The sequence below is a fragment of the Diabrotica undecimpunctata genome, chromosome 8 (assembly GCF_040954645.1).
Source record: "Diabrotica undecimpunctata isolate CICGRU chromosome 8, icDiaUnde3, whole genome shotgun sequence".
Classification (NCBI taxonomy): Eukaryota; Metazoa; Arthropoda; class Insecta; order Coleoptera; family Chrysomelidae; genus Diabrotica; species Diabrotica undecimpunctata.
In genome coordinates, this window is record NC_092810.1 from 87,550,513 (window position 1) to 87,575,851 (window position 25,339).

Below are 25,339 nucleotides of genomic sequence, written 5' to 3' on the forward strand. Positions count from 1 at the left end.
ATTATTTAAATTTTAAAATATAGAAAACTTACTATGAACCTTCGAGCTAGTCTACTGTACCGCTTATTGTTCCACTTTTTTTTTAATATTTTGTAAGACTAATACGCTATTTTGTAGAGCTTCAAAAAACCTTAGTAACTAAAATAGGTATTGTTCTAATTTTAATTATTTTTGAAAACTCGGAAAAGTTTTAAAAATAATGTTATTTCTCGTTTTCTAGTTTGCTTTTTTGACTTCTGACATTGTTTGAGCGGAGGTGCGATATTAGTTCTTATATTAGGAACTTAAAAAAATTCCCTGATGTAGATGCTTAGATCGCTGAAAGCTGCTATACTAATTTAAACGCACTTTTAATGATAATACATAAAACAGTACTCACGATTACTCGAGCACAGTCCTCGATATCTGATTCCTTCCAGCCCTTCCTTAATTGGGAATGCATAAGGATCTCCTGCCATCTTCCCCACCCAAAAGTGAGCAGACCTCTTTCTACCATGAAGCATTCTCTCCTAGCCCAACTGCCGTACACAATATCTCCTCTGGGTTCTCCTTCTCTTGGAATATAATCGTCGGGTCTATATTTTCTCTTCCTCAGTTTCTTCTTTGTTCTCAAACCTATACCAAGGCCTTCATTTTCGGGATCTGAGTCAGACGAACTTTCCAATTCAGACATATCGATAGCACTTTCATCGTGGCCATATCGTTTTATCTGAGTTCTTCGTCTGGGTTCGGATATAACTAGGTCTTCATTTTCGTCTTTTTCTGTCGTGTCTATCTCCGCTTTTTTGGCCCATTTGTTCCAAAAATCTGGATCGTCTATCGCTATATCAGATCTATTGGCACTAGAGGCAAAACTTGCTTTAGAAAACGTCGAGCCCTTTTCAGATTCCATCGTGATTACTTGTGTTCTTCTAGCCAAAATAACATCGATGTCTTCCTCACAGAATTTGTCACCATCATCTTCGTCAAGTAAGGCACCGTACGCACCTTTCTTTAACAAATCTTCGATTTCTTTTTTACTTAATTGCCTATTACCAGCATCTTTGCCGCCTTGTGACGTATTCATACTTTGCAGAATAGCTTTATCTAGTCCCAACTTCAACGAAGCCTTGTCAAACATTTCTCTCTCGTACGTATTTCTACACAAGAGCCTGTAGATTTTTACCATCTTTTGTTGACCGATACGATGGCATCTGGCTTGAGCTTGCAAATCGTTCTGAGGATTCCAGTCGCTGTCGTAAATTATAACAGTATCTGCCGCAGTTAAATTAATACCAAGACCACCGGCTTTAGTACACAAAAGAAACACGAATCGATCAGAATCTGGTCGTGAAAATCGATCAATAGCAGCTTGTCTCAAGTTGCCTCTAATTCTACCGTCTATTCTTTCAAAGGGATACTTTTTGAACATTAGATAGTCCTCCAATATATCCAGACATTTAACCATTTGACTGAAGATCAAAACTCTATGCCCGTTTGCCTTTAGCTTCGGTAACAACTTATCGATCAATACCATTTTACCACTGGATTGTATGAGAGCTTTATAATATGCATCAGAATCTTCGCCATGTTGATTTTTGTAATCATATTGGATCTGTTCTTCGGCTCCATTTAACAAATATGGATGAATACAACATTTCCTCAATTCCATCATTGTGTTCATTAAATTTGGTATATTAGCATGCGTAGTGCCTTTGGACAAAAACGAAAAGTTTCTTTCCAATATACCTCGATAATATTTCTTCTGGATATTCGTTAGTTCTACTTCTACAACAGTTTCTTCTTTAGGAGCGAGAGATTTTTCTACATCCTCTTTTAATCGTCTCAGCATCATCGGTTTAAGAAGGCACTGTAACTTTTGAACTTCTTGTTCGCTTTTTAGTTGGCCAAATTCTTGGACAAAAGTTTCATTATTGCTGAACTGAGTTGGTTCCAGGAAGTTCAACAATGAAAACAATTCGTTTACGTTGTTTTGTAAAGGTGTACCAGACAGCAGCACTCTATGTTCCAAAGTTAACTGTCTTAGTCCTTCTAGTAGCTTACAATTTCGATTTTTCAGCCTGTGGGCTTCGTCAATGACACATATTCTCCAATTAAAACCTTTCAAATCAGCAAAATCAGTAACGATAATTTCAAAAGTCGTAATAAGGATGTTAAATTTAGTAATATCTTTGATAAATTGTCCCTTTTCGTTTTTATAATACATTTCATATTCTTGTAGCATATTTCTACTCGTTGCCGAACCGTGATATACGATTACGTTCAAGTCAGTCCAACTCTCGATTTCCCTTTGCCAATTCGGGATAGTAGAAAGCGGAGCAATTACTAAGAATGGACCTCTAACGCCCCATTCCCACACCGAGTGCAAAAACGTCAAACTTTGTATGGTCTTGCCCAAACCCATCTCATCTGCTAGTATAGAGTTTCTAACATTAAACCAAGAGAACAGAAGCCAGTTAAGTCCTTCCAATTGATACTCTCTTAAACTGTTTCCACTTTTATATATAGGAGATTTTTCCAACTTGGTCCACTGCTCTGGAGAAGGTCTCTTTTTAATTTTCCAAGTATCTTTAGGCGGTATCTTACTGAACTTTTCATACTGCTGAATTTTTATGGGATCTACATCTTCTTCCAACTCCCAAGTACAATCTTCATACTGCAGTGCCCTCCATTTGACTAAATAATGTTTCACAATTTCGCCTGTTGCAGCATCTGTGTGTTCAGAAAGATCCAAGACCCTATCAACCTCTACATAATCAGGATTAAATGGTTCGTCTTCTAAGTTTTCAAATATATTCATCTGTTGCGCTTGTTTTTGTCTGTATCTCTTAATTTTATTCGCGATTCTTCTGTCACCTTTAAACAACTCATCTTCTGTTTTCCATTCGCAATGCAAATACGAGAAATTTCTGTATTTAACATAATACTCTTCAACTTCCTCGATTTCTTCCTCATCATCATCGTCGTCCTTTACAATTGTAGACGGTTCTGGAGGTTTAGGCTTTGCTTCGGCTTCTTCATCCGAGAATTCTGCTTTATCTTTCTTCTCTTCGTCATCTTCCTCACCTTCTTTAATCTCCTTTTTAGGTTGTTCAACGGGCACTTCTTTTTTCTTTTTGCGTTGAGTCATTCTAGCACTTAACACGTACTGGACAACCATAGAGTCTTCTTCAGTAGGATTAACATACACATAATTCATTTGGTTTTTAGAATCAGCATTGCCAGTAGATGGAGTACCGTCCTCATTAGTCGGCGTAGGTGGCGGCGGAGTTTCCGCAGCTGCAGCTACAGCCACAGCTGCTACAGCCGCCGCTGGGGTCGTAGCTATTGGAGGTGTAGCAGGTACTGGAGCCTTTCGGCTTCTCGTAGGAGTAGGAGGTGCGTCATCATCAGAAAATCTTAACATTACATCGTCTATGTACTTTTTACGTTGAGTGTTTCTTGCAGATCTGCGCTTAGAAGAACTCTCACCATCGTCTGGTGGTGATGGTGGAGGAGTTGAGATCATATCCTCATTTTCCCCATCAGATTCAGGGACGATTGTACCTCTACGTTTACGACCTGATCCAGCACTTCGTTTAGGTCGTTTATTGGAAACTGGTTTTGATTTTGACGCTTGAGGTCTAGGTTTTTTGGTTCTTTTTGGCAATTCAACAATTTCTGGACTCGGTTCGTCATCGAAATTATATTCGTCTTTTTTATCGTCATTTTCATTTGAAATACTGCCCTCAGCTGGAGTTTGAGAATCAGCCTGCATTTCTTCAGGTTTATCGGTAGTCGTTGTATCTGACGGAACAGAACTTTCGGGTAAAGCTTGTGAATCTGGATCATCTATTTTCGCTTCAAAAGGTACGACAGCTTCGGCTTCAGCTTCGGATGTTTTTAAAGTCTGGCTAGGAGTAGATGCCGATACCTCTTCAAGGCTTTCTGAAGATTTATTAAACGATTCATCAGTAGCACTTTCCTCGGACTCGCCGGGTTTCTTTTTTCTGACGTATTTTCGTTTAACCCGAGGTTCCTTTGGATCCTTTGGTTCCCTCTTTTTCCTTTCTTTTGGAACTTTGGGTTCTTTTGGCGATTTTGGTGCCTTGAGTTCTTTCCCTTCTTTCAGTTCTTTGGGCTTTGGAATTCGCGGCTTTCTTCCCTTCTTTTTCTTTTCAGTCTCAGTATCTGTTCCTACGTCTGTAAATTCTGACATTTCATTAGAAGGTATACTCAGACCAGCTCCAGGTGTCACAAAATCTTCCGACACTGGTAATTGTTGAGGTGTCTGCGTTAGCATAGGCATTACAGTGTTAACTGGAGTAACAACTTGATTTGGTTCGATCAGTTTATCTCCCTTTTTAACACGAGGTTTTCTCGGCTTTGGGGGTCCTTTACCTCGTCCTCTACCTGTTGTACTTGATACTTGAGGACTGTCAATCATTTGCGAATTGAATATTGGACTTTGAAGAATACACTGAGCACCACCATTACACTGGTCATTTGCCTCGTGTTGGCTTAAGAGATTAAGTCTCTCTTGAAGGAAAGTAATTTTTTCTTGGTGTTCAGCCCCTGGAGGCATACAGTACATTTCTTGTAGCTGTTGTTGCAAAGCGGCTCGTTCCTGGTGATGACTGATTGGCGTCTGATAACCAGGCATTCCTGGTGCAACTAATATGCTATCCATATTTCCCATCATTCCAGGATGCCCGGCCATACCCATAGACATTCCAGGATGTGTCAGTTGCATTCCGTGTGGTGTCATTCTAGGCGGCATGTTCCTATTCGGACCGATCGGAATCCCATTTGGACTCATCATCTGATTGCTCTGATCGAACAACCCCGGCTTACTCGCAGGAGGTATGTTTGGAATATTGCCGTGGGATGGCATATTAGTAGTTGGTAATTGGTGAGACATTTGACCGTGTTGGGGTATCGGTGGAGGTGTCTGGATACCTTGAGAACCAGAAACTATTGGAATAGTCGGTTGAGCTGGCGGTGGAGATTGTATACCTTGCAAAGTCGTTTGGTTGCTAATAATTGGCTGAGTTACTAAGTTATTCGGATTATTTAATGGATTTACGTTGTTTTGAACTGGCATAGTGATCTGTGGAGATGGTTGAGTAGTGATATTCTGTGCTCCAAGCAATGTGTTCTGATTAGACACAGGCGTATTAACTTGAGATACCACACTAGGCACATTTTGATTTAAAATACTGGACATGTTTGACTGATTCGTTATATTTGGCTGGTTTAATATGCTGGATTGTGTCGGTATGCTTGGTACATTCGGAATACTTGGTTTATTCAATATACTTGGCTGGGCGGGTACATTAGGTTGACTTTGTATACTAGGCATAGTTTGAGTAGTAGTATTATCACTCTCTGAAACATTCAGTGTATTTTGCACTGAGATGTTACTTTCTATAGCAACCATGCTGGGTACGTTGTTTGAGGTGGAAATACTTTGCTGTAAAATACTTAATGTCTGTACATTAGGTGGATTAGAAACTATATTTTGAGTAGAAACATTGACAGGAGGCGGACTAGACAAGCTGTTATTATTGCTAAGATTTTGTTCAATAATTACAGGCTGATTCTGTGGAGAAAGTTGTTGGTTTTGACTTTGAATACTATTGAGATGTTGCGATATTTTTGGCAACATCTGCGATGTCATCATTTGATTGGATTGTATACTCGGAATAATCGTATTAGACGGTTCCCTGTTTGTACTTTGCACCAGAGAATGTGATTGAGTTGGCGATGGAGTAGAGACGTTGTAATTAACGTTGTACGCTGAACGGTTGTCTCTTTGACTACTTGGCGCACTAGAAGGCAACGGCATAGAGCTCTGACTGTTTGAGATAGGTGACTGCAGCCGAGGCGAGCGTATTGAACTATGATCAGATTTATTAGATTCTGGTAAAGATTCTTGAGATACAGAGTTGTCTTGACTAAATATTGAGGCATTAGATTGTACTAGATCATCCATCTTGTTACTTTTCGGAGTGCCGGGTTGACTAGGATACCCCGTCATGCTTGAAACACAATTAAAATCTGTGAAATTATTATTACTACTTTGACTTGGGGTTTGCTGCTGAGATGTGGAACTTGTGTTACTTAATTCGTCAATTTGTTTCACAGATTCACTATTAGAAGGAAGACTAGTGTCTTGAGTGTTTGTTATATTATCATCCGTAGTAGATGTAGGTGTTGGAGTGGGAGGATGAGATGATACGGAAGGTATCGATGTCGGTACGATGGCTTCTGAATTTGTCGTACTACTAGGCATTTTATCAGGTATACTTGTAGTAGGAGATTGAACAGATGTAAATTCATTGTGAGTACTAACAGGAACGCTTTGTGAAACTGAAGATTCCTTCTCCCTCACTTGCATTTCCATTAAATTTGTACTGCTACTGTTGCTAATATCACTTCTCAATTCGTCAGTAGAAAATCCTACGTTTATATTAGGTGCCGGAGGCATTTGGGTATTTGGCATACCAGAAGGTGGTAGAGATTGTGTAGGAGGAATTGACTGACTTGTTGGTATCGGATTTTGATCCATCATAGTCATTGAACCATTTAAACTAGACAAATGTGACACTTGTCGTGACTGAACCGGTGGCCATGGTTCATTTATAGGATTTCTCATACTCATAGCTGGACTTAACGGGTTTTGTGGACCTGATGGAGGACCTAATGAACTTCTAGATTGATAAGAAGGATATTCCGATGAATTTGTGCTAGAAGGTGGCATAACCATCTGCTCAAGAGCTTGTAAGGTACTTTGTTGTGAATAAGTAGACAAAGGTGCTGGCGAAGGAGCTGAAACTTTAGGAGCTATGCTGACTGTCGGTCTAGGACTCAGTGTATTTTGTTGCATAGGCGGCGGATGAGGTGACATATTCGGTTTGGCTGGTGACATATTTGGTCTTGGCGACATTTGAGAAGTAGGTGTAGGTCTTGGAGACATTTGAGACCTTGGAGACATCTGAGGAGATAATTGAGGAAATGGTGCTCGATATTGAGGGCTAACGTTTCCCATTGGACCTGCCGAATGTTTTGATTGAAATTGCTGTTGACTTGGCGGAACTTCCATAGGTCTCTGCATGGACTGCATTGTTTGGTGACTTTGGTTATATCCGATATTACTAGGATGTGCCATGGGATTAGGTGGCTGAGATTGTTGTTGCTGGGGTGTAGGATGGCTCTGGGGTGGCGTGTGACCTACAGAATGAGGCGATTGACCCATATGACCGGTGGAAGGTGCTGCATGGGTTAAATTTTGATTATGACTCATTTGAGCATACTGCTGTGACTGAGAAACTGCCGCCATATCCATCTGATGATGTGGCTGTGGATACTGATGATGATGTGGTAAGCGTTGGTGCATATATCCAGCATAACTCTGACTGGCTGCTGAAGTCGGGTACCCAGATGTCGCTTGAGGGTAATGAGGTGTATGTCGTTGTTGCATTTGGTAAGTGGTTTGATGTGGCTGCTGCATCATCGGATGCTGACCAGACGGAAACTGCTGTTTGGGTTCTTGTTGATGCGGATAACCTGACATCGATTGCTGCCTATATTGACTCATCTGACTATATCTGTGCATACTAGGATATCCGGCCGCTGCCGCCGCAGCATTGTGACTCCATCCTGCTGCAGCTGCTGCTTGCATATTGCTTGTATCACTCATACCACTTACCTGAAAATACAAAATGCAAAAGATCACCACATTTTAATGTAATGGTTTTAAAAAAATCCTATTTATCTAAACTTTAATACTGGAATAAAATTTTCAATAAAGAATAACTAACCTGTACATCAGGCATAGAGTACATGTTATCAGTCTGATACGGATATTGCGCAGATGCAGCTCCACTAGGCGGCCTTACTGCCATCTGCCTTTGATGTTGATAAGCAGCGCCTGGGGGCGGTCCCATTGGCCTGTCAGTACCATAACCTTGGGCGTACATGCTCTGCGCGTTCGGATCCATGTGGTTGAAATCAGGTCCACCAAAAGTTGCCAATTTTTGAAGTGGTGTCTCTTGTGAATAAATCGGTTGCTGTTGAGCTGGAAATGTAAAAAATAGTATAAACATTAAACAAAGAAGATTGGCAAGGATTTTTACTGTCCACAAATCTAGTCATTTTCTTGATACATATGCAATTTTGGTTTTTAATAGTAGCACCTAATACTGGAAGCTCTCAGATAAAGAAAAACATTGTTTTTGTTACCTGTAGGATAGGCATTAGTTGCATTTCTCGGAGCACCAGTCACCGGTGCCGGGTCGAAACCACTACCCCCAGCACCTCCACCCCCTGCAGCTCCACCAAGTTCTGGTAGGCCTTCCAACATTCCAGTACCATCTTCCCCGAACAAGTCGTATGAGTCCATCGCTTTAGGCGGCACATATCTTCGTTTCGTATTTATTGCTCATCTCACTACAGCATTTCTGAAACAATGCATAAAATAGTTAATGAACAAAGGAAAAACTTACAATCGACAAAATATAATTTAGAATACTGATATTTAGTTTTGTCATGGAAAACAAATCATTTCATCTTGTTTTTTTTGCCTTAAACTTACTAACATTAATAAAATACTTATTGATATTTGGTTTTTAGGGTTAAATACTTTCTCAAAACAACGGTATATATGCAGAATAGTTAACCGGGTCTCATTCAGACAATATAAAAGCCAACCATTTGGGCAAGTCATCTATTGAAGTTTTTTCACTCTTTTTTGATAAAGAAGTAATTGAGAGCATTCTATATTTTACAAATATTTATGCATCGCAGAATAACCGTCACGATTTTGACATAGACTAAAAAAAATAGGATATGTATATTATCTGGTTATCACACTCTGCCTCACGTTGATATGTATTGGTCAAATGATAAGGATAAAGAAGTGCACAATATAAGAAAAAGCATAAGCCGACATAGATTTCGCTCAATCAAACATGAAGAGAATAGTGAAGAAATCGCTACATCAGTGTCAAACTCAGTACATGGACGTCCATCTAAATTTGCTTTTCCATATGAAACTAGATTCGACAATATTGGCCACATTAATAAAAAGAGAGGATAATAGTGCAAGAAAAAAATGTCGGATGTGCAAAAATAATACTATTTATTTATGTAAAAAGTGTTGTTCCAGAAATGAACATATCATTTTAAAATATAAAATAAAAATATAGTTCTTTACACTTTTCTTAGTGTAGAATAAGTAAAATATTCACTAATATCTAGTTTGCTCGGATAGCCCGACTTAATGGCGCCACAGCCTCTTAAATAGTTTTCACACCTAAATACAAGAGGGGTAATCTACACTTTTACGCACCAAGTATTATATTATTAGTTAATTCTCACGCATCGCCCATGAGGCACGTGCATTTTAAAACACTCTCAATTCACGTATAAAATATTTCTCTACGCCGAAATCGGGCATTTTTTCTCATAAATACGGTTTTCTCCTTTACGTGTGATAAAGAAAGAATTATTTGATACTGTATAGTCAGCTAGAGCCGTGTTGAGGCTTCTTTACTCTAAAAATAGTTAATTATAAGTCGATAAACTAAAGGTGATTTTATTTCTCTGGAGCTATATTTGCTCATATTAACAATCCTTATCCTTCAACGGTCACTGAAGAACCAAACCTATGGAGATACATCCAGTCACAAGTCCTTTGAAGTAAGGCTTGGAATCAAAAGATTTCCAACTCTCGAATATAGGGAGCCAGTTACAAGGCTCCCCTCAAGTGTAGAGTGCATCTACACCCTGAATGTTTAAAAAATTTTCATCTTAAAATTTAATTTAAATTTAAGATACAATATGTTCCTTTATTAAAAATTGTACCCTGATTCGGCCAAATGTGCGTATACGCAAATACGCACCCAACTGTTTTCCTTTCCAAAAAAATTCTTTATGGTTAATTTATGGTAATTATTCTTAATTTACGTGGTTTTAATCCAATCTAATAAATGAATTGTCAAATTTCTGCTCAAATGGGTTAAGCTCCTTTACAGCCACCGTTTGAGTTGGTCCCTTTTCATAAGATAAAACATTTAATTTCTATACATTTTAACGTAAAATGACAAAATGGCGTAGAAAACATTAATGTCGATAAACTGTTTCAGTTCTAGTGACCGACTTCCTTTCCTAGATGAATTTCCTGATTCATTTATTTATATATCCATCCTTTGTGGGTTTTATTCGGCCATTTTCTACTGTTCCATCTGCTTCGATAGGATTCCCAATGCATATTTTTCAATCGGTTGCTTATATACACCGTTGAAAGCATTCGTGTAATTTTAAGGTTCACATTACTTTTGTTATTAATATTTTCCCTGTTGTTTGGTAAGAAAAATTACTAAAAACTAACTTTTTTTATGGAAGCAAAGTTAAATGGATGGATATATGAACAATATGTAAAAAAACGATCAAAATGAACAAAATTATGGATGAACATTAACATAAACTACTAAGGAGGCTTTACGGATACACATTCTCACTATGTTTACAGCAACCTCCCCGACGAAAAGACCGCAAATAATCGGCCCGACAAACACGCATATAGATTTTTTGTGATGTTAACAGCTGGTGTAGTTTATTTTTGCATAAATTAAAATAGTTCCGTTTGAATACCTCGCAAGGTTCATATTAAATCGAGGATTTTTATTTATAGAATCTAGAATAATAAAATAATAAATATTTATCCCTTTGCAAGAATTTTGATTATTTTTATAATATTTTTCTTTACATTTAAAATTATTATTATTAGTCTATTTGATATTATACACCTAAACTTCTTCCAATTGTCAGTTCAACCCAGTTTCCGAATGGTAAGGATCATTATCCAGTACTATAACAGATGGTTCATGTAAACTTGACAACAGTTTTTCTTTCAACAATTTCACAAACATCTCCGTATTCATATTGTCATGATAATCGGCCGATTTTGATGTAAACACAAAATCGGCTCCATCAATAAAATCATGTTTTCCACCTGCATACACTGTATCTGTAGAGTAGGGAGGGCGAGTTAAGTTTCACAGCACTTAGGCCACAATTGACCCATTGTGCATCCTCCCAGGGAGCTGTCACCCTTAGCTCATTGTCCATCCTGCCATTTCCAGGAAGGTGGACAAGTCACCAGGAGACATCTCTCTTATGTGGGCAGGTGTGGGCTTATGTGGGCAGGTGTGGGCCAGGACTCGCCGAACGCGTACTCTCGTATTAACGATAACTCTGGGCATTCACATAGGACATGCTCTACAGTTTCGTCTTCTCGTTCACACTTCCTACATAAAGGTGTGTCTGCTAGCCCCAGTGTGTGGAGGTGTTTGCTTAGTTGACAATGACCAGTTAAAAAACCAACTGCCAAACGTAGATTTTTCCTGGTCATTCACAAGTACTTCTTTGATGTTGACTCTTCAAGGTTACTTAGTATTACCCTGGCAAGTTTACATCCTTTCCCTTCTTCCCATCTTTTTACGGTTTGCGTATGGGAGTGACATTTGACAATTTCCGCGATTGTTGTAGTTGACCAACCAAAAACCTGCATACACTATAATACGCCTCTTTCCCTCGGTATCGATGTGTTTATGGATTTTATACTCTCGTCCCGCCAAATTCGTTTTATATCGCCTTTAGCAAAAATCCATGTTTCGTCTAAATAAATAAAGATTCTTTTTTAAATTTGTTACTTCTTAAAAATTATATTTTGTTAACCACACTAGCTCTTTCACACAAAGCCTTTCTATTGTCTTCCTTTTTAAACTTAAACCCAATCTATCTCAAAACTCTCCAGAGACTTGTTCTGGAAATGTCAAATAAATTTCTTTCTTTTAATTTCTGTAACACTGAATCTAAAGAAACGTGTTCTTTCCTTTCACGCATTTTATATATAGTCTCAATACGGATTTCAAATCTGCAACCTTCGGGAGGATCTAGTCTAGAGTCTTCGGGTGTCTGCGAGGTTTGTATTGTGCGAAATTTTGTTCACTTTGTCCACTTTTTGCTTTTTGCAAAACTGACTTTAGTTCACTAATACACAGTACATCACACACACGCTTATGAACAGATAAAACTGGTAGCAAAGGGCCCCCATTGGTTTTCTCAGCAGTAGCAAAATGTTTATTAAATATAAAGTTATCTACATCTAAAACACGTCTCGACATTTCTGGCTTCAATACACAAACATACTCTTTGAAATTGGAATCAGTACTAAATTGTGTCAAACTGACAGATCCTTTTTATTGGAATAATTATTAGAGCAATTTATTTTCGTACTTCTTATGTTGCACAGTAAAATATTCGTTGTCGTGATAATCCAAAACTGTACTTACTCTGCATTGTATTTTCATTTATTTTTGTCTACGCACCATTTATGAGTTCTTTTTTTTTTTAGGGATGGTGCCAACTCCACAATAGCAGTATTTACTATTTTCCAATTTCACATCAGAAACTTCTGTTTTCCAATTGTTCATAAGGAACTTCACCATTCTCCAATTCCACATCATCAACTTCTGCGTTTTGATTCTCTAATATATTTGGGATGAAGGGATCCTGATATGTGCTTCCGTCATACTACCGTCCTGTTCCAAAGTCTTAAAAATGACTTTTCTGATCATTTCTTTTTTCATATTATTTTGAAGATTAAGTAACATAATTGAAAGAACAATATTCATATCAATTCAATATCAAGTATAGTTAGGACTTACCAATAGTGAATCAATATCATCAAGATCTTCTAAAAACTCATGATGTGATACTCGTACATGCTCATTACCCGAAGAAGCTTCATTTTCAAAAACAGTAATATATCTATCTGAGTTCTATGCAACTTCATTACTTGCGAGCACTTCTTGAAGAAAAAACTATTTTCTGTTCATTATTTTACTGCCCTATTCACTACTTTATATTTCAAAGTAAAAAAGTAATAATTATAAATAAAAAACACTTTTTATCGATTAAAATCTTATCTGATCGTATAAAACTGTTTTGCAGTTTTTAAAATTTGAAAGAAGAACCTGAATTAAAAGAACCTTCTATAGATCAAAATCACGATCAAACTCCCAGTGCTCGAGGACTCAAGGCATCAGCTTTTCAACGCAAAACCTAGTAAGTTGAGTTCTGAGCTTTTGAGATTGAAACATTTTAGGAGATAGTTTTATGTTACAATAGAATACGCTAGCAGCTTTACCAGACTGATTTAATTTCTGTAGTTTAGCTAGAACATTCGGAACAATATTTTCAACCCAAATCTTCATAAATTTAAAAATGGCCAATTTTTTACTTATGAGGTTTCGACATTTAACTGTCGATATTATATTCTTCTGCATATGCGTAAAATACATCCTATATTTGTCACTATTTTTTGGTACATACATATTTTTTTTTAATATTTGTTTAGAAATTGTAACCTTTGACTGTACCAAACTTAACCATGTTTAAGATGTGTGACCTTAAATGAGAAACGTGTACAACCTTGAATTAATTATCTTAAAAATAATAATCGCGGTATACTTTTATAAACAATTTGGCAATTTGTTATTTGGTGGTTGAAAAAAAGATATAAAAAAATGGTCTTATTTGAAGCACAATTATTCGGGATTATTGGTGACAACATGCAAGAAATCATCTAATATAAATCCAGATTTGCAGTCAGTGTTATTTTGAGTCGAAGCAACTTTGAAGAGGTGTTTATTTTTACACGAAAAATGCAGTAAGGCAGTAAGCTTTTTAACTGTCTCAGTAGCCCTTATTCTGTTTTAATAAAAAATAAACCGACTTTTGACAGAATTCTCTAATGATGACAATGGCAGAGGTAAATAAAAGATTATCAAAAAATTAATATGTTTAAAAAAATTTAAACAACTTTTCTTCTGGGAGACATCTTGAACCTTATTTTGGGATAAATTACGAAAGTGATTACGCAAAAAAATCTCATGGGAATGAGATGGTTCGTTTTCCGAACGAACCCGAGCTTTTCGCCTTGTCTATACAGATTTTCTGTATTTAATAAGAGCCTTCTATAAAATAGTTTTTTATCATTACTTGATTACTGTTTGTCAAAAACAATCAACACTCATAACATTAAATGCATTTAAAGCCCGGTACTTACGTTCCAACGCCGCAGTACGATTTTGTCGAATGCTAAAAAATTGAATGTAATTTGATCGTGTATTTGCACCATTTGACCAAATCGGCGCGATTTGACGGCAGACTCGGGCAGAAAAAATCATTTTGATAAATTTAAAAAAAAGCTTATAGCTAGAGGTTTTAAAGAGATTTCTTTGACATTTATAAAAAACAAAGTGTATTTGGAAAATAAAATCGACATCATATCATGATAAAACCGCTAGAAAAAAAGCTGTGAATATTCTGGTTGCTAAATTTTAAGAAGTGAAAGCGAATACTAATGAAATGAAAAAAGGAAATTAATAATTTTTCGAACATGTTCCAAAAGGGAATTAAAATTATCTTGATACAATCGCAATTCTTCAAATAAATGTATGTGACAGCAGTATGTATAACTTTTCAGTACCCAATCTTACAAAGAGCAAGAGCCGCTAAAAGTATATCCTTTTCTGATTTGAAAGTAAAACTCATACTGCAAAATCGGTACGTGTGTGTTCCCATCCGATTTTCAACATTATTGTACTGTAATTGCATTCGACAAAATCGTACTGCGCCGTTGGAACGTGAGTGGCGAGCTTAACGAGTTCTTAGAATTTATCGTGACAAGGACAGAACCGGTTGAAAAATTTAAAACTTTATTATTACTTATGGTAATTTTCGTATTTCGTAATTAACGTAATAATTCGACCAAATCGGCGCGATTTGACGGCAGACAAACAAGTCAGTCTGCAGCAGTACGACAGAGTTATTTGCACCATTCGACCAAATCGGCGCGATTTGACGGCAGACAAACAAGTCAGTCTGCAGCACTACGACAGAGTTGGTTGGTTCGTAAATTTGATCGTGTATATTGTGACAACGACAAAATCGTACGACTGCAAAAAATCATTTGCTCGTAAATTTCGAAAACGGCTTATAGCTAGAAATTTTTAAGAGATTTCTTTGACATTTATAACAAGAGTGTTTTTGGAAAATAAAATCGACATCATATCTTGATAAAACCGCTAAAAAAAAAACTGTGAATATTTTGGTTGCTAAAGAGTCGGTAAAAAAGAATATTAATAATTTTCGAATACGTTAAAAAAGGGAATTAAAATTATCTGGATATAATCGCAATTCTTCTAATAAATGTACGTGGCAGCATGTATGTGTTTTCAGCAACCAATTTTTGCACTACCACCTACGTTTCCTCTATTTTTTTCGTTTATACAAAGAGCAAGAGCCGTTAAAAGTAAATCGTTATCTGACATGTTTCTGATTTGAAAGTAAAACTTATACTGCAAAATCGGTACGTGTGTGTTCCCATCCGATTTTCACCATTATTGTACTGCAAACTGCAACTGCATTAGACAAAATTGTACTGCGCCGTTGGAACGCCGGAAAGCGAGTGGCGGACTTAACGCGAATTAACGATATTTACCTCCGAAAAGCAATTAGTTAAAGAACAGATTAGAATAAATAGCCCAGGGAAATAAGCATTTTTTCATGACACTCGTCCGGCCAGGCAAACGATAGTTGTTTTGAGTAGTATGGACCTCCGTTACAAAAACCTATATGTTTCCTGCAGTCGATTTTTTGGACTTAATTAGTTATTAATAAATTAAGGTCAAAAAACGGAAAATTTTTGCCTTTTTCGTCCATCAGCAAAAAGTGAAGCATTTTAAACAAATTTTAGAAGAAAGGAAACTTATAAGTCATATAAAAATCTTTAAAATGGCGTTTTCTAAATGTTTCTATCCTTATTTGTTGCGTGGGAAGTTGCAAAATAAGTAAAAAATTTCGGTTTTTTATAAATGTTAATAACTTTTTTGAAAATAAACTTATAACATTTATATTTCATGGAATGCTGTGCCTTGTAGAGCTTAAAATATGGTCAAAATTTTAAATTGATCGGTCATTTTTAAATTGACAGTGTTTGCGTACATTACGAATATGCATTATTTCAATAAATAAATTGTTAAATAAACTATCTAATTTGCTTAAATTTTTTTTTAATTTTTATTGTAATTGAGATAATTTTTATTTAAAAACAGAAATATTTATAATTAATTTATACTTCTTTAATAAAATTGTAAATAATTTATTTCCAATAAATTTAATGAAAACAACAAATTGTCCTATTCAATTGTTTCTAAAAATAGTATTGCTTTGGAAATATTAATTAAAATAATTTTTCTAATGGCTATTCTTAACTTAAGAGTTGAGTTAATTTCATGTAATCGAATGAACTATCCTACAATAAAGTCGTCCAAAGAATGCAACTCAGTAATATTGGCAATATCATTTTAAAGTCATCTACTTTAATATATATATATATATATATATATATATATATATATATATATATATATATAAACATATATTTTAAAGTAGATGACTTTAAAGTGATATTGCCAATATTTCTAAGTTGCATTCTTTTTACGACTTTATTGTAGGATAAGTCATTCGATTACATGAAATTAACTGTAACTTAAGAATAGCCATTAGAAAAATTATTTAATATTTCCAAAGCAACACTATTTTTTGAAACAATTGAATAGGACAATTTGTTGTTTTCATAAAATCTATTATAAATAAATTATTTACAATTTTATTAAAGAAGTATAAATTAATTATAAATATTTATGTTTTTAAATAAAAATTATCTCAAATATTACAATAAAAATTGAAAAAAAAAATTAAGCAAATTAGATAGTTTATTTAACAATTTATTTATTGAAGTAATGCATATTAGTAATGTACACAAACACTACATACAAATTAAAAAAAGGAACGTCGAAATCCATAAATAAGAACCAGAGATACAGCTAACAGCTCCTTCCCCCTCCCTTCGGCACCCGTGAGTTTCGAAGCCAGACGATTTTACAGGTTAAGCGCCAAGCATTTTTCACCAAAATGATCCCCTGGGCCAAAGCAATATTTAACAAAAATTTAACAGTTAATCCGCATTCAAATCGAATCCCCAGTGTTTGAACGTATTTTTGTTAACAGTTTTAAAAAAAAATATAGCGGTCACCGGTGACCGTTTTGGCCTGGCGCGAACCGCGTAGGACACCGGCACAGTGTAAAGATGTTCCAACCTCTTTATACTGTGGAACCTCTTTATACTGTGACACCGGTGTCCGCCATGGCCCACCGGAGACGTTATATTCATAGGAGTGTCCGATGACGCGACGCGCGGCGCCAGTCTAAAGGTGGGTACACATATGCGAGCCGAACGGTATACGTACAGTACGCGTACAGATCCTTGAAAAATATTCTACATCGTACTAATCGCATACTTATCTCGATCCATGGAAAGCGACAAACCAACAACGAACACACATGTGCGAAATGATTCATTTTATTTATAATCTGGGTACTGATTTATGTTCCTGTTTTTGCTTGTTTAACAAAAATAAAATTATGTACAGTAATCATCGACGTATAAATAAAGATTTTATCTTTATTTATACGTCCATGACAATAATCAGTTTACTGTTTTCTCACGTCTCTCTAGGAAGGAACACGTCATTCACACAATGTCGATTTGATGACACAATAAAAATGTTCGCTGCGTCTAGTAAGCGCCGTCCAAACTGAAAGCCGAGCTTCCTTTGAAGTCGTGAAATAAACCGCAACAATTTGGTTCGCGACGAGTCACGATGAAACAGTACGCAAGCGGTTTTTTCTGCCGTACACATTAACGAATATAGCGTTCACAAACGGTTCGCGAACAGTTCTGCTCGCAAATGTGTACCCGCCTTTACGTTGCTTGTCGGGACAAGTTAGTTTCATATTTATACTAGTGATGTAACGAATGTCATTTTTTAAACATTCGCGAATGCGAATATATGCCACCGACATTCGCGAATGCGAATATTCAGTTTTTTTTAATTTGGCAATTTTAATTGTCTCCGGCACTGCCAGCAGTCTCATTTGCGCGAGGTGTGTAGCATCTGCAATTGGAAGAAGTCTGTCATTTTTACCTGCTTTAAATTGTCCAGTATCATTGTATCATATTTGCTAAAGATGTGAAACAGTTGTATTTATTGTAAATTGTTTATTGTAAAGTTTATTGAGGGGTCGTTTAAAAAGGTATTTATTTATAGTCACGTCCGGGCCAAAAACGTAAAAAGCACGTTTTTCGATCTTATTTTCTCTTGTTATAATCAAATTTGACTTGTTATAGAGAGAGAGTTATATGTAGTTCCAATAGAAATTTCACGGGACACAAGTCACTCCACTTGCCTGCTCTGCTCGTGCACAAATACAAGCGAATTTTGTAGTTAAAGTGTAATTAGCGATTTATTACTATGAGTAAATCAAATTATAGTGAAATATGGACTTATTTTTCACCACTTTGCGATACTGAACGAGCTAAATGCAAGCTGTGTAACAAAGAATATTCGAGAAAAGGAAGAACTACAACGGCTATGAGAAATCATTTAAAGGCACTGCATAAAACCGAGTTTTCCAAATTAGAAGAGTGTGAAAACCGAAAAGTTGCTTCTAAGTCACTTGAACAGGCATCATCTTCCCACCAAGGTACTAAATCTGCCATGAAACAAATATCGCTTCAAGAATTTGTCGATAAAACGAAACAGTGGGATAATAATTCTTTGAAATCATTGGCAGTGGATAATGCTATAAGTGAAATGGTTGCGTTGGAGGACTTGCCATTTAGTTTCGTGGAAAGTGTTGAATTCACAAGACTTATCAAGCATTTGTGTCCGCCTTACAATTTAAAGTCGCGTCAGTATTTCACTTCATTTATATGCGATAAATTATTTGGCAAAGTAAGTCAGAAAATTCTTGAATTATTAAAATCCTTCGAAAAATTATCATTTACTACCGACATTTGGTCTGATAATTGTTCTGGAGTTTCATTGCTGAGTTTAACTTGTCATGGGATAACAAAAAAATTTGAAAGGAAAATAATAGTGTTAAAAGCAGAAGTGTTTAATGAAGACCGCCACACCGGAGAAAATATTGCTCATAAACTTAAAGATATCTTGTCGTTTTGGGAAATACCCAAAGAAAAAGTGAAATGTGTAGTTCGCGATGCAGGTGCTAATATAAAAAAAGGTGTTAATTTATTAAATGTTAAACATATTGACTGTACTTCTCACAAGATTCAAAACGTGTTAAAAGCAGGGATGAACGCTCAAGAATCTGTCGTGGCTACCATAACAAAATGCAAAAAGATGGCAACTCCTTTTCATCATTCGACTGCTGCCCAAGATGAGCTGACCAATATACAAAAAAAGACTTAATCAAAAACCTCTTAAGATTATCCAAGAATGTGCTACTAGGTGGAACAGCACTTTTTATATGTTCGAGCGTATTTTTCAAGTCAAAGAGTCATTATGTCTGTACGCTTCGGCAAATAATAAAATTCCTCAGCTGACTTCTGAAGAGTGGATGATTGTTGAAAAACTTATCGGTTTACTAAGACCATTTGAAGAAGTGACCAGAGAGTTAAGTGCTGTCGATGTTTCTATTTCTTCTGTAATTCCCTTAATTGCTACTCTAGAAAAAGTTGTTCATGATCTTGATTCATCCGATGAACACATTGGTGATACGATTACCGTCATAAAAGATGAGCTTATTCGCAAGTTTTCGGGTTTAGAGAATGAAATATTGTTTGCCACGGCGACCTTTATTGACCCAAGATACAAAGCAAAATTTTTTAAAAATACGTCGACTAAAGAGCTTGTCATAGAGCATATTTTGGATTTGCTCAGAGACAATGAAACCGACATATCTTCCAATTCACTTTACCCGAATGCAAAGCGTGTTAGATTAAATAATGAATGTGAAGATTACGAAACACACAACAGTCTGTCCTTAAAAGAAACGATGAGTTTACTGATGGATACGAGTGATAGTGAAGAAGATGACATAGCTCTTCCTAGTTTTCAAAACTCTGTCCATCTTTTAATCCGTAAAACTGTCACAGAATACTCATCGGAAAAACGCGTGGCAGGTGACGTCGACCCTCTAACATGGTGGAAAGTGAATAAGGGAAGGTACGATCTTCTTTTTCCTGTAGTTCGGCAATATTTAGTTACACCACCAACGAGTGTCCCGAGCGAGCGCTTGTTTAGTGGAGCTGGACTTCTTTATACGCCACATCGAAACAGACTTGAAGGAGAAAAGGCGTCAAAGCTTTTATTTCTAAAGTTTAATATTTCTCTATTAAATTTTAATTATTAAAAAATAACAGTTCTCTGTTTTTACTTATTGTTAAAAACAAACTTGAAAACTAAGTAAAAACAGACAATTGTTATTTTTTAATAAGTGAGGGCAGTATTTTTGTTTAACACAAACACAAAATTAATATAGCTTGTAAAATAAAGTGAGTTTTCTTAATAAAAAAACTGAGAAGTGAATGGATTTTTATTTTATTAACCTAATCTTCAAATTATTATTTTTTTCTTATATTCATATTCGCAAAACATTCGCATAAATTTTGCGAATGCGAATATGCAAAAATATGCGAATATTCGTTACATCACTAATTTATACCTACATAATTGTTTAGTTTTACAACGACTTGAAGGCGTTGCACATTGTTATAAGGTTTTTGTGTAAAAAGAGAAACTTTGAAATAATGAGTGATCGATCTAAAAAAATAGTGCAGTTAGCTTTGGAGAAAGAAAATGACTATGACAGTGACAGTAAGTTTTTTTATCTGAAGTTGAATTATGCTTTTATTTTGATGGTGCTATTGTATAAAAACAGTACAGTGATGTAAGACGAAATGTAAGAAAATCATTTAGATGACAAATTATATCGATATAGTATTCGTACTTCGTTGTATTTGTTTTATGGAATAGTACTTATTCAATTTGATAGATGTAAAATACATACTTTTAGGTGATTACTCAAATGATCCATGTTGCTACAATTCTGAAGATGACGCAGAATTTATTCCACCCAGCAGCAGTGACAGTAATAAATACGACAGCGATGACCTCGATTTTGATGATATGCCCAGCACATCTAATCATGGTGCAAGTAAACGTCGCAGACTTGAAACTAAGTGCATCGAAGATGAATCAGCATAAGAACCAAATTATGAGCCACAGGATGTTGCAATTCCAGATTTTGAAGACCGTACCCCAGCGTCAGAAAAAGAAAGACCTGATATTGAGGATAAGCCGACTCGAGTTGTACAAGAACACCAGAATAGCAACCGACTTGCGTGATTTGTCTGTTTCGGTTTGGGTGACCCAGTTGGAAATCATTTAGAATTTGAGAAAACTTACAGAAGTGGTATAAATCCTAATTGGCAAGCTGCATTACTAGGTCTTAAGCCTATAGATTATTATTTAGCTCTTGTTGACATTAACATCCTGGATGATATGACCGACCAAACAAATTTGTATGCAACTAAGTTCCTTAGTATTTCCAACAAAGCCCGTGCTCAAGCATGGGAGCCAACCAATAGAAAGGAAATTGCACAATTTCTAGGTTTGCTGGGCTACATGGGAATAGTGCGAATGAATTCCATTCGGGATTATTGGTCAACGAAGTGGATTTTCAAAAATAATGTTGCTTCTAATATTATGAGCCGTAACCGATTTGAGTTACTTCTGAAAATGTGGCACTTCCCAGATAACTCTAAGTGTCCAGAAGGAGACCGAATGTATAAAGTGCAACCACTTATATACCAAATCATAACCAATTATCAAAAAATACTTTGAATTGATGAAACCATGGTACAGTTTCAGGGACGTTTACTCTTCAAGCAGTAAAATCCACAAAAGTGCCATAAATATGGCATTAAAATATTTAAATTATGTACTCAGAATGGTTATACGTGGAACCTAAGTGTATATGCAGGCAAAGAGAAGCAATGTAAATTAGCAGCATCCACCAGTGTAGTGCTAAAATTGTCGCGAGGTCTTTTAGGGTCTGGTAGAATTTGTGTAACTGTCTCGGAACTTTGCGAAGTAATCGCAAGGGTAATCCAGCCAAAGTAATTAATAAAAAACTTAAAAAAGGTTAAGAAATTGCCAGAGAAAATGAAGGAGGAATATGCGTCCTCAAGTGGCATGACAAAAAAGATGTCTTGGTTTTATCCACCTGCCATAATGCTGAAATGGTCCAACTTCAACGTCGGGGAAATAATATCCAAAAACCGAAAGTTGTAGTCGATTACAATTCAGGTAAAAGCTCCATTGATTTATCTGATCAGATGTGGAGTTACAGTACGGCGCTGCGACGAACTGTACGTTGGTATAAGAAAATAGCTATAGAAATTTTATTAGGTACTTCAATTGTTAATGCCCATTTCATATACAAGGAGGCCGAACAATCCAACATATCGATAAATGAGTTTAGGTATGCAGTTATCGAAGAATTATTAAAATTTGAAGGCAGTCATTTTTATGAACCTACACGTCCTGCAAAAGTAAACCTCAATGCTCATGTGTTCACAAAACTAGACTGTAAGGCACGGGAAAATAGACGGTACTGCAAGGGATGTTATAAGAGAAGACAGGATGGACTTATAGACAAAAATAAAGTGAAGAAGGTAATAACGTACTGTGCGCAGTGTGGAAATAATCCTAGGTTTTGTTTGGAATGTTTGTATTTATTTCACAAAACTCATTAATTTTTTTGAAATAAACGTATGTACACACATATAATAGATATGTATGTCTATTATATTATTTGTCTAATAAATTTTTTTATCAAATGTATGTATTCTTATTTCTAGACTTAATGAAAGACCTCAAGATAGTTTTTACCGCAGATTTTTTTAATCGGAATTGCTACACAGAACCTGGTTCAACATTCTATATCGCAGGGCCATAGCGGACACATTCCTATGTTAAAACCGCATAAAATCGTGTCCTCGCGGCCGGGGAAGGATGATGAAAAATTTAAAGTCAAAAGGACACCGGTGTCCGCCGTGGCCCAGGCGGCGAATTTCAAATCGGACACCCGTGTCCGCCGTGAGGCAATCTTTTTAAAATTTGGCACGTTAAAACTATAAAGTATGTGCTTATAAATAACGCGAATTAGATTGCTTAGTTGTTATAAACAAAGCTGCTATGAATTAAATAAAAAAAGAGGCTGTAACGATAAGATTACTTTATCGTTACTGAGAGATTTAAACTAACTTAATTCTGCCTGTAAATTATGCAACCAACTAGACATGGAATTGTATTATCAATTGGCAAACTGCTTACCTGCCGTTTCCGCTTAACTTGGAACTGACGGGAGCCAACGATTTTAAAAGTGTAAAGAGTCACTTTATATACAACCTTTGAACGGATCAGAGGATTGATCCTTCAGCGACCAACGCCACGTGGTTTTCAAGTTAGCAGGAAAAATTTTAAGTTTATTCAGAGGTCAATTTTAATTTATAGAAGGCGTGTTTTTTGAGTATTAGAAGTTTTTGGGAAAAGAAGATTTTGGTTTAAATAGTGGAATATTGTTGCGTTGGGTGAGTTCCACTTTAATTAAAGTAAATCATTTTTTTTAATACCATTGTTAGTTTCATATTAATATCATTTATTCAATAATTTTACCCTAATTATATCAATCGAATCACGTTCAGAATTCTTTCTATTAGAAATTCTACTAAGTACACTTTCTCATTTCAATATCCAATCAATTCGGTAATGTAAAAAGATCCTTCATTACTATTTGCATATAATATATTCCTTTATTTGCATATAATATGTTCCTATATAATCCCAATATTCTTTTTATAAATACATAATTTTCGATTAATTTTCCAAGGTCACAAAAAGTGTACGAAACCTTTCGCTAATTATCATCATTCGGGCTAGTTTTTCTTGTCCTAACCGCCTTTTTGTTTATCAAATCAGAATAAAGCTAATGAGAGCTTTCTTTGATTTTATATATATATATATATATATATATATATATATATATATATAATATTTTATATATATTTATATAATATAAAAGTCAATATAATAAAGATTATTTTGGATTTGGGGTAATGGATTTCAGTTTAGTTTAGTTGGAGTTTTTTTTTTGGTTTTTCCCGGATATTGGAGTAGCTGTTCAGTTTGGTACTAGAAAAGTGGGCTTACAGCTTTCACCCTGACGAGTCCCAGCGACGTAAGGCGTCCGGAAGAAGAAACTTCTCGGTTTGAGAGTAGTCAGGTTCTTTTGTTTTATTGTTTTCGTACTATTTTAAAAATAAGTTACCTAAATTTTGTTTAAACTTTTAGTGAGTGAACGAACCAAAACTTAATAATAATTTTAGTCAATTTTCATAATTTATATTTGCGTATCATTATCTATATAACATTATAACAGCCCTCTATATATCTATATAACAGCCCCCTACAGGTAACGTCACTGATTCATCTTGGATCTGTTCTTTTCTGAACAGACCAATTTAAATACATCTACAGGTTATCTGATTGGAATCGACTTAGAAATTGTCAAACTGATCTGATACATTGTGTTAAATATAGGGAGGGGTTTATAGTTGTTTGGATATATAAATATGTTGGTTGTCAGTAAATTATGAATAAAACTTCATAATAAAAGTTCATACTTTTCTAGTACATTAGAGAATGTAAATATATTGTATAAAAAAAAGGGTCAATAGGATTTTATATTATAAGGGTATTTAAGTTAAATTGTACATTAAGGGGTTTACAGTGTTTCTATTTTATTATTATTAAATTGGGTTATAAGTAATAATCTGTTTTATTAAACCACCTTCTTTTATATATAAGGTTATATCTAGTTACAGAAAACATAGTTGGCAGCAGCAATAAAGTCACTAGGTGAAGTGTTTGTTAGACTAAGAGTCCAGTAAACATCTTCCCTGGCGCCCTAATCATTCTTTTTCCCTACATTCCTGTTGTCAGTACATATTCTTAGTTCGTTTTATTTATTCTTATATTTTCTTAGTTAATCCATATTTACTATTCGTTACTCTTTTCTCAGGGCATGCAAATAGGCCTAACCCTACCTTGAGTATCAACCGGCCAGTCTCAAGCATACCCAGCTAGCTGAACTGCATTCAGTTTCAACTTCTACTTTCAACTTAGTTTTGAAACTTATATTCACTATTACTCTACAGATCCTATCACATCAGGGACCTTGTTCCAAGTGATCTGGTTAATATTTGTTACAGTAGCGCCCAAAGTGGAGCAACATAAATTTGGTTATAAGGCTAACTTTGTCCCAAATTATTTTTGCACCAATTTTTCTTTTAAAT

General features: G+C 35.6%; 3 protein-coding genes across 13 annotated transcripts in view; 2 read left to right on the forward strand and 1 right to left on the reverse strand.

The window, feature by feature from the left end:
• The window catches only part of kis (chromodomain helicase DNA binding protein kismet), a 175,354-nt gene that overhangs the window by 107,509 nt on the left and 42,506 nt on the right, over positions 1–25,339 (reverse strand). For all 11 annotated transcript variants that reach the window (XM_072540564.1, XM_072540558.1, XM_072540563.1 and 8 more), the window contains exons 2-4: positions 8,224–8,441; positions 7,803–8,059; positions 380–7,690 (exon numbers count right to left, since the gene is read on the reverse strand). In XM_072540564.1, coding sequence (XP_072396665.1) covers positions 380–7,690; positions 7,803–8,059; positions 8,224–8,383 — 7,728 coding nt within the window. In that variant the 5' untranslated portion in view covers positions 8,384–8,441. The remainder of the gene's footprint in view (positions 1–379; positions 7,691–7,802; positions 8,060–8,223; positions 8,442–25,339) is intronic.
• Positions 18,429–19,388, forward strand: LOC140448974 (zinc finger BED domain-containing protein 4-like). The gene has a single exon (XM_072542115.1). It carries the CDS (start codon positions 18,429–18,431, stop codon positions 19,386–19,388), a length of 960 nt encoding a protein of 319 aa, XP_072398216.1.
• On the forward strand, positions 22,223–22,738 carry LOC140448975 (uncharacterized). Its single transcript, XM_072542116.1, has one exon. The coding sequence runs from the start codon at positions 22,223–22,225 to the stop codon at positions 22,736–22,738; it is 516 nt and encodes a 171-aa protein (XP_072398217.1).